This window comes from Morone saxatilis, unplaced genomic scaffold (assembly GCF_004916995.1).
Source record: "Morone saxatilis isolate NCDOM2014 unplaced genomic scaffold, NCSU_SB_2.0 Contig3, whole genome shotgun sequence".
Taxonomy (NCBI): domain Eukaryota; kingdom Metazoa; phylum Chordata; class Actinopteri; family Moronidae; genus Morone; species Morone saxatilis.
The window spans coordinates 8,108,438-8,117,447 of NW_023339873.1; the positions used below are offsets into that span (position 1 = coordinate 8,108,438).

Below are 9,010 nucleotides of genomic sequence, written 5' to 3' on the forward strand. Positions count from 1 at the left end.
AATATATTTGCTAGAGTTGCTGGTGCCGTCTTTGATTGGTGGATATTATTGTGCATCAAACGTTACAGTCTAATTGTGGCTTTGCATATTTTCTGTGATGACAGTAACTTCTGTTCAGTTTTGCTGCCTCTTATTTTGATTGACAGCTGAAATTGTTGTCACATAAACAAGTAATTTAGAACAAAGAAAAAAAAAACAAGAACTCTCTTCTCTTTGCAGAAAAGTTGACTTTTGTGTGCGTGTGTCTGCCTGTGTGTGTATATAGGTGATCAGTGCAGCTTTGTCCCTCCTCACCCCTGAGAAAGCCAACCTGATGCTGTTGTCACCAGAACATGAGGGCCAGTGTCCCCTCCGGGAGAAGTGGTTTGGCACACAATACAGTGTTGAGGGTGCGTTTCTGTGTGTGTGTTTGTGTGCTGTCAGTGTAACAGCTCCTGCCTGCAATGTAGGCATTCAGTGAATACATTGTCTTTTTTTCCCCTTGTGTGGTGATATTCAGCCTGATATAATGCAGGCAGCCAGCAGTAGAAATGCCAGCATTTATCTCTGTCTTTTTAGATGGTGAACAATAGTGTTGAAACAGCATTTAAATACAAAAAAAAAATGTCATTCTTTGATGTAATAATCTCTCAATTCGAAAGCATGAATCTGCAAATACTTTTTTTGTTTTCTAATAGTTTGTTTTCCTTTCACACAGACGTCGAGCAGGAGTGGATGGAGCGGTGGACAGGAAACCTGGAGCTCAACGGTGACCTCCACCTTCCTGCTGAAAACAAGTTCATCGGTGGGTGAATGAACTAGCACTTTGTTTGTTTTGCACTGTGGGCAAAAAAGTGCTGCAAGTATCTGAAATGTGTCCAATAAGATGGTCGTGAGCGAGACTTGCTCCAGCAGTTTGTACTTTTGCTCTCCATTCATCTGTCCAACAAAATACAGTAATCAGATATATTGACCAGTGTTGGAAGAACAGTGCATTTTGGTCAATGCATTGTGTCATCTGTAACACTCCCTTCTTTGTCACTGATCTAATGGAAGTGTTATAATTTTAGCTCAAATATCTTAATTCAATGCATGGTTTATTTCTCTAGAAGAGGAGGAGTGATTTCAATATTATATGCCCTGGTCAGTGGTTTTAATACTGTCCGGGTCACACACGCACCCCAGTAGTAATTACAGCCCCAGTTACTTGCTGCTTTTCAGTGAATTCCCTGATGCTTCTGTCACTAGGGAAACCGTATCTAGAGAAACAGTTTGCATTGTTTTCTTAGCTCATTGCACAGTTTGACAATAAAGGATTTTGCTAACCTGACAGATCACCTGTTAACATCAGTCAACTCATTCAGTGAAAGAAAAAGTAGTAGTTGATTTTGTCTTTGCTCGTCTACATTTGCAAAGCTGAACTGATTTCATTTGTATAAGTGCTTTTCTTATTGTAAAAGTAAAAGTGTTACCTAATCAACATTCAGAAACATTTAAGTAGTTTAAAACTGTCTGTATTAAAAATTACGGTTATATATTACTACTTAGGTACCCCACTGATTTAGCATTGCACTTCTAACGTTAACATCATCAGACTCGCAAAGTCCCCACTTCTCATTTTTAAACCCGTAGTCTAGTCTTCTTTTCCCAGTTCGATTTAGTTGAATGTCGATATTCCTCTGAGTTAATTAGAGGGTTATTCAGATCACCTGTTTTAAAGTCCCAACAGGGGGACCTGTGGGGTTTTTCTCCTATATAATAATGGAGAGCAGCATTACCTTCATGGCCAATCAGGGTGTGACGATTGGCCTTTCTTTGGGGCTTAAGAGAGGTGGGGTATTGCACACCAATTTCATTCTGATACTCCCTAGACTTATTGTAGACCTAATAATAAATAGATTCTGATGTAATATGTCGGTGGCTAAAATTGTCATCTAGAAAAACAACTGCTATCATATTGATAGCCCTAAATCCTTCACCATATTACATAAATCCAGTTACCTTTGCAGATTGCACTGATTGGAGTACATTACAAAAGGTCAAGATTTTAATTCAAACGTGGCAAACAAGGCTCCTCTGGTGCAAACTTTAAGGGCTGATGCATTTTGGCATTTCTTCTCTGTTAATACATTTTGGAAGGCCACAGCACCACATTGCCGATTCTGAGAAACTGTGGAGAGATGATGCGTCTTTACTTATTGGCCCAAGGGTTACTGAATCATTTATCGGGGGGGGGCGACATCTTTTACAGTTTTGACAACTACCTGCATGTTTATCCCAAACTGGACATATTGAATCGTTGAAACTCACACATTATTTATGAGATTGTACCGAACAGAATTATGATGTTTTATTGTTTATGTGCATTTGCTCAGCCACTGACTTCACCCTGAAGCTCTCTGACTGCCCTGACACCGAATTCCCTGTCCGGATAGCCGACAGCGACAGGGGCTGCCTGTGGTACAAGAAGGACAACAAATTCAAAATCCCTAAAGGTAATAGCGGGTTGTGGTGTGTGTGTGTGTGTGTGTGTGGGTGTAGTGTGTGTGTGTGTGGTGTGTGTGGTGTGTGTGTGTGTGTGTGTGTGTGTGTGTGTGTGTGTGTTGTGTGTGTGTGTGTGTGTGTGTGTTGTGTGTGTGTGTGTTGGCGTGTGTGTGTGTGTGTGTGCGCTTCATTTAGCATGCAAGATGTTTAATATCATTAGGGAGGTGTTGACACTCATTTGTCCTTCTTCCTGCTGCAGCCTACATCAGATTCCACGTAATCTCTCCTGTAATCCAGCAGTCTGCTAAGAAGTGAGTTCAGGCTCAGATATGACCTTGTGAAAACTTGTTTGTTTTTTGCTGCAACACTGATTAACATCTCTTTCTTTTCCTCCCTCACTCTTTTTTGTTTTTGTTCTCTCTCTCCTTGTTCCTCCAATCCAATTTCCTTGTCCTTTTCATCACTTCAATCCTCTACTTCCCTTTTCTGTCCTTCCCTCCTTCCATTTCCTCTTTTGTCCATTCCCTTTCCTTCCTCACTCTTGCTCTTATTTCTTGCCTTCTCCTTCCTTTTTTATCTTGCCTGTCTCTTTCACTGCCCTGAATATTAATATTTCTCCCTCTCATCCTTCTCACCACCCCTCCTCAACTTCTCCCTCCCTATCTTTATTTTACTTTCCTCCCTTATTTTTTCGTTCCCTTCCCCTTCAGTGTGGTCTTGTTTGACCTGCTGGTCAACATCCTAGGCCACAACCTTGCAGGGCCAGCCTATGAGGCTGAGGTGGCCCAGCTGGAGTATAAACTGGTAGCCGGTGAACACGGCCTGGTCATCAAGGTCAAAGGATTTAACCACAAACTGCCTGTGAGTGAATGTGTCGGATACGATGACGTGCATAAAACCACACTAATTAATAAATGGTATTTCTGGAAATACAGTACATATCCTTAATGTGCCCCAGAGAACTGTATATGTGTAAGATAAAGCCTTGTAAGGTATAGACTTTTCTTCCTGGGCTATTATATATACGATATGTATAGAACTAATATAGTAATGTAATAACTAACTAATATAATAATGTAATATATAAATGTTTTTAGATAGCTAAAATAACTATTTGGTACGACTTTCTAATAAGGCATACTTTATCTTAGCCTATAAGTGTTAAATAACATACTTATCAATGGTCTCAAATCATTAATTAAAGCTTCATAGCATCTTAATAGACATAAACAATTTTAATTTGCCCTTAATAGGAAATACTGTATGTTTTGGGTGGAGGATATGCACCTCATCTGGTATTAAGTTCCTAAAATGTTAAACCTATTCTTTCATAGAAAGATTGATATACAGACTGCTCTTGCTACTTTCAACCACTTTTAAACAGACAATCGGTATAAAAATTGACAAACTACATAGACATAATGTCATGAAGCATATTGTCATATTTAATCTAGACACAAACCCACACAGATGTGTGCATTGTCTTCATACAAAGATAATAATGGTCTGTCACTCCTCATCTCTCCTTTTAGGCGCTGTTCCACGTCATTATTGACCACCTGGCTGATTTTGCCGCCTCCCCTGATGTCTTCAGCATGTTTGCAGAGCAGCTCAAGAAAACCTACTTTAATATCCTCATTAAACCTGAGAAACTCGGCAAGTGAGTTGTTTACCCTCTGCCTTTTCTTTTCTCTGACATTTCCATCTCACTCTGTGACTCATATTCAAGTGTATGATGCCTTCTAGTGGTGAAACGTGTGACAGCCCTAAATGGAAAAACCTGCTCTTGTTGTCCTCCCCCCCCCCCCCACTTTCCACCCTCTGCTCTTTCTCAGGGATGTGCGTTTGCTGATCCTGGAGCACTCTCGCTGGTCCATGGTGGAGAAGTATCAGGCTCTGACAGCAGGTCTGAACATCAATGAGCTGATGGAGTTCAGCCAGAGTTTTAGGGCCGAGCTGTACACTGAGGGACTGGTTCAGGGCAACTTCAGCAGCGCTGTGAGTGGACAGGCAGTAGACAGACAAGTGGATTGATTAACAATAAAAAATTAGCTGATTAGCTAATGAATCTGTTAATGTTTGTCTGTGCTTGCATCCATTGATTCTGAGTGTACTTGACATTGTTTTTCTGATTTCCTCCCATCACTCTCTGTCTCTCTTATCTCTACCTGTTCATTATCCTTTATTGTATTTTCTCCACAGGAGTCAAAACTGTTCCTGCAGTATGTCACAGAGTAAGTCAGCTATTACACTGAATGCACTCTCTAATGAGAACACCAATACTATACAATCAAATGGATTTGTTTGCCGCCATACACAATAATTAGCATTTGCTTCAGTTGTTCAATCCATGATTCCCCTTTAACCTTCTTCTTGTGTGCTTTTTCTTTTATTCCCTTCTTTCAAACTGTTCTGTCTTCCTCTCCTCCTCACCTCTTGACCTATTTTGTTCCCTCTTCCCTTTCCTTCCTCCCACCCTGTTTTTTTTTTTTTTTCGTGTGGCAGAAAGTTGCAGTTCTCCAAGCTGCCAACAGAGGTGCCGGTGATGTTCAGAGTAGTTGAGCTTCCACTGAAGCAGCACATCTGTAAGGTCAAATCACTCAATAAGGGAGATGCCAACTCCGAGGTCACCGTTTACTACCAGGTACGACCGCATCTGCAGTACATTATCTTTATATATTCCAATTTACAAACACAATTTCAATTCCATTTTTCTTTCTCTCTTTGTTTTATCTAGTCTGGCCCCAAAGCCTTGAGGGAACACACACTGATGGAGCTGTTGGTGGTGAGTGCTGAAGAATGGTGTTTACTTTTCTACATTCACTGTCAGTCCTCCATGCTTGATTGAGTTGTTGTTGTTGTTGTTATTGTCTTTCAGATGCACATGGAGGAACCGTGCTTTGACTTTCTCCGGACCAAAGAAACTCTGGGGTAAGTGTAGTTATCTTTCCAATAACATTTTTTTCTTTTTAAGACTTTTGAGGTAAAATAAAATATGAATCATTATAGGTTTTCATCAAACTTTAAATAGAAAACGAGTAACCCTTGTCCCATTTCCCCCCTTTTAAAACCCTTTTTTCCAATTTTGTCCTGTACTCAAGTTATTTTACGTGCAACTTATGTATGGATTGAAATGAGCTGTTTCTGTCTACAATCCTGTGTCCTGGTCTTTATTGTGGATTATTATTATTATACTTTCCAGAAGAACAAGCAAGTGCTCATCTTGTTTAGAAACTGGAGGATTTTTGTTGGGCATGTCGTGAAATTTGCAAGCTTATAATAATTAATCCTGTACTTAACTTCTTAAGTTACATTGGAACAATGTGTTTCACATTTATCCACAGTTCAAACAGTCTCTTCTGTTACCTGCTATATGATTGAATATCAAACTAGATTTATTATAGAGTGCAAAGTAGAGAAAGTCAAGCCAGGTGGGACATTAACTTTTGGCAAATTTAATGCATTTTCTCATGTAGTTCTTTTGATCTGTCTCTGTTTATCAGCTCTTTATCTTTTTTTATCTTTTTCCCCCTCTGCAGGTACCATGTCTACCCCACCTGCAGAAACACCTCAGGTGTTCTGGGTTTCTCTGTCACCGTGGAAACACAGGCCACCAAGTTCAAGTGAGTCTGCAACACAATCGTAACCTTTCATCCGCCCAAAAGCAAGATACGATTTATCTTAACCGCTTTTCCAAAAGTAAGGTATAATTTATCTTACTGTTCACCCAAACCAGAGCTACAATTTATCTATCCGGCCCTGGAAAAATAGCGAGAGGAACTGATAAATGACCAAAAGAATCAAATAAACCCTATAGCCTATAATATATCTTTCACCTCTTATGGACTTTTCTCTCTCAGTACGGAGCTGGTGGAGTTAAAGATTGAAGAGTTCTTGGCTTCATTTGGGGAGAAGCTCAATTCGCTGACTGAGGAGGCCTTTAATACTCAGGTCTGTGTCTGTGTGTGTAATATTTTGTGTATTTGTGAGTTTCCTATTCTTATGGAAAACCAGAAGTGTTACAGCAAAGGCTACAACGACCCAAAAGTTGTAGAAATGTCAAAAGTTGCTCTTCAGGTTATTTAATAGTAGGATTAATAACACATTTCCTAGCCCTGAAAGCCCCGGCCGCACATTCAGATCTGCTGTTGCAATTCAAATGCTCAAATACTGTGTGGTAGTCAGAACAGTGTGTAGAAACCCTGTGTACTAAATGTGTGTGCTTTGTACAGGTGACTGCTTTAGTGAAGCTGAAAGAGTGTGAGGACACACACCTCGGGGAGGAGGTGGACAGGAACTGGGCCGAGGTGGTTACACAGCAGTATGTGTTTGACAGGCTCAACAGAGAGGTGAGGCTAACACACACACACACACACACACACACACACACACATATCCTCTTTGTGCTTTTGGGGTATTTACTCTTAAGTCATTCCAACAGAAACTTTTACTCATCATTAATGTTTGTTCTATTAGATTACTACTGAATTCTCTGACAACTTAATCCACTATTATTTGGTCACATGTGCCTTATTTCTTATAATTATGTCATAAACGTTCAACTTATTTGAAATATCACACACAAAACAAACTTAAATCCTGTTTCCAAGTGCTGTACAAATAAATATTGTACATACAGCCTTGACAACATCTCACTCCCAATGTTGCCAAATGTTAAATGAAGTATGTTAAGTCATTGTTAATTGAATTCTGTTCACTAGGGGGTAAAAGATACATAAACATAAACACAGCACTGACATATTGTCATGTTTTAAATATGTAATTTACACACATGCAGTAGACATAAGGCAACGTTGCCATCCCAGTTTATGGATATAAGTCTAATATGAACTCTGCTTTTTAACTTTGTTTTGTTCTACACCAACTTCTGAGGGAAATATCTTAAATGATCGACTTTGTCCACTAGCAAGAAACTTTGTCTAACATCTGCTGTGTCACAGTGGGTTTATCTGCTGCTGCAAAAAGGATTGATAAGAGTTATGAGATTGAACCAAAAAAGAAAAGCCATAAAACTAAAAACAATAGGCTGAAAAGTTGGGTAATTAATCTCTGTGGTTACAACACTTTCTCCTCCTTTCACACAGTTAGTTTGATTAACTGTTAACTGTTGTATATTATATTGCTGTTTGAAGCTTTTAGGGAAGGACACCTGTTATTCAGCTCTCTTAGTGTTTTCTCCTTCACCATCTGTGTGTCTGTGTGTTTAGATCGAGGCTCTGAAGCAGATGACCAGGACCGAGCTAGTCTCCTGGTTCAAAGAACATAGAGGACAAAACAGCCGCAAACTCAGCGTGCATGTAAGCAATGCCCTTATAGATTTGTGAGTGTGTGTTGAGCCATTTTTCTTTTGCATGTAGCAACACACTAAATGTATCCCTGTCTCCCAAAGGTGGTGGGATTTGGTGCTGAAGAGATTGATGAGGAGGGCGGTGGTAAAAAACAAGAAGGAGTAAAGGGCAAAGAGGAGGATTTAAGTGGCTCTACTTACGGCGAGGTGTCTAAGCTCACCTTCCTCACTGCCTCACCCAAGATGACGGGTTCCATAGCCATCATGGACATTCCTGCTTTCATTAAAGGCCTGCCCCTCTTCCCCTACCACAAGATACTAGAATAAACTCAGGCTATGAGACAAGCAGATGGCTGCGCTTTGCCTCTCACTGAGCCACATTCAGGGACTCTGCATCATTGGAGACGTAGGCACTTAACATGTGGAGGTGAAGGAAGGTTGAAACGGCTTCAGCTGCTCTCTGGACTTGGATTCTGTCTTTGGGGCCCTGATGTAGATTTTACCCACACTGTGTGCATAAGCAAAAAGCTTGGAAGTGATGATAGAGTTTTCTTTTAGCTAATTGATAATCTATTCTGCTTTCTCACACTCAATTATTTTCTATCCTCAGACACTGGGAGTGTGGGAGCACTCTATCTATTTCTCTATCCCACTGACTGAGAGTCTTTGAATCAAATTCTCATTTATTTGGTTCTCTGAGCTCTGCTGTTATTTTTACTCCAAATCCCTGTCTTTTACACTGTTTGTGTTGGAGCCAAGATTGAGTTTTAATACCATTGGAAAACATGAATCAACTGTGAAAGCTTCGTAAATGCTGAGTCCTTTGAACTCCAGATGTGTGTATTTGAGTGATTGCAAGCTCAATTTAAAGCTCTGCTGTGCACTACTGTTATTAGCTGACCTGGATCATGTCATGGAACTGTGCAAAGAAATAAATCAATGAGTGTTGAGTGAATGAATTAAGCAATGTACTGACTACAGAAAACAGACTTAAACCTAATAAAGGACTAGTGTGGAGGATTTTGTGGCATCTAGTGGGTTTAGTTGCAGATCATAACTTGATTGCTTCAGCCATCACTTTCAAGAGCAAATGAGAAGAATGAAAAGAACAGCTGTGAAACATGAAGAAAACACAACTGCTCATATTGTGAGCCAGTAGTTTGTCAGTTCTGGGCTACTGTAGAAACATGGCGGCCTCCATGGAAGGCGACCTGCTGCTTCTGTAGATAAAAACGACTC

At 40.1% G+C, this 9,010-nt stretch overlaps 1 protein-coding gene across 1 annotated transcript in view; it reads left to right on the top strand.

Moving 5' to 3' along the window:
• LOC118336911 (nardilysin-like) overlaps positions 1 to 8,805 on the top strand; it is a 21,273-nt gene extending 12,468 nt beyond the window's left edge. The window contains exons 17-32 of the mRNA XM_035673676.1: positions 266 to 389; positions 698 to 784; positions 2,355 to 2,474; positions 2,723 to 2,774; positions 3,174 to 3,324; positions 3,996 to 4,123; positions 4,299 to 4,461; positions 4,666 to 4,697; positions 4,969 to 5,107; positions 5,201 to 5,248; positions 5,342 to 5,394; positions 6,003 to 6,086; positions 6,324 to 6,414; positions 6,696 to 6,812; positions 7,692 to 7,781; positions 7,874 to 8,805. Coding sequence (XP_035529569.1) covers positions 266 to 389; positions 698 to 784; positions 2,355 to 2,474; positions 2,723 to 2,774; positions 3,174 to 3,324; positions 3,996 to 4,123; positions 4,299 to 4,461; positions 4,666 to 4,697; positions 4,969 to 5,107; positions 5,201 to 5,248; positions 5,342 to 5,394; positions 6,003 to 6,086; positions 6,324 to 6,414; positions 6,696 to 6,812; positions 7,692 to 7,781; positions 7,874 to 8,098 — 1,704 coding nt within the window. The 3' untranslated portion in view covers positions 8,099 to 8,805. The remainder of the gene's footprint in view (positions 1 to 265; positions 390 to 697; positions 785 to 2,354; positions 2,475 to 2,722; positions 2,775 to 3,173; positions 3,325 to 3,995; positions 4,124 to 4,298; positions 4,462 to 4,665; positions 4,698 to 4,968; positions 5,108 to 5,200; positions 5,249 to 5,341; positions 5,395 to 6,002; positions 6,087 to 6,323; positions 6,415 to 6,695; positions 6,813 to 7,691; positions 7,782 to 7,873) is intronic.
• The last annotated feature ends 205 nt before the right edge of the window (positions 8,806 to 9,010 follow it).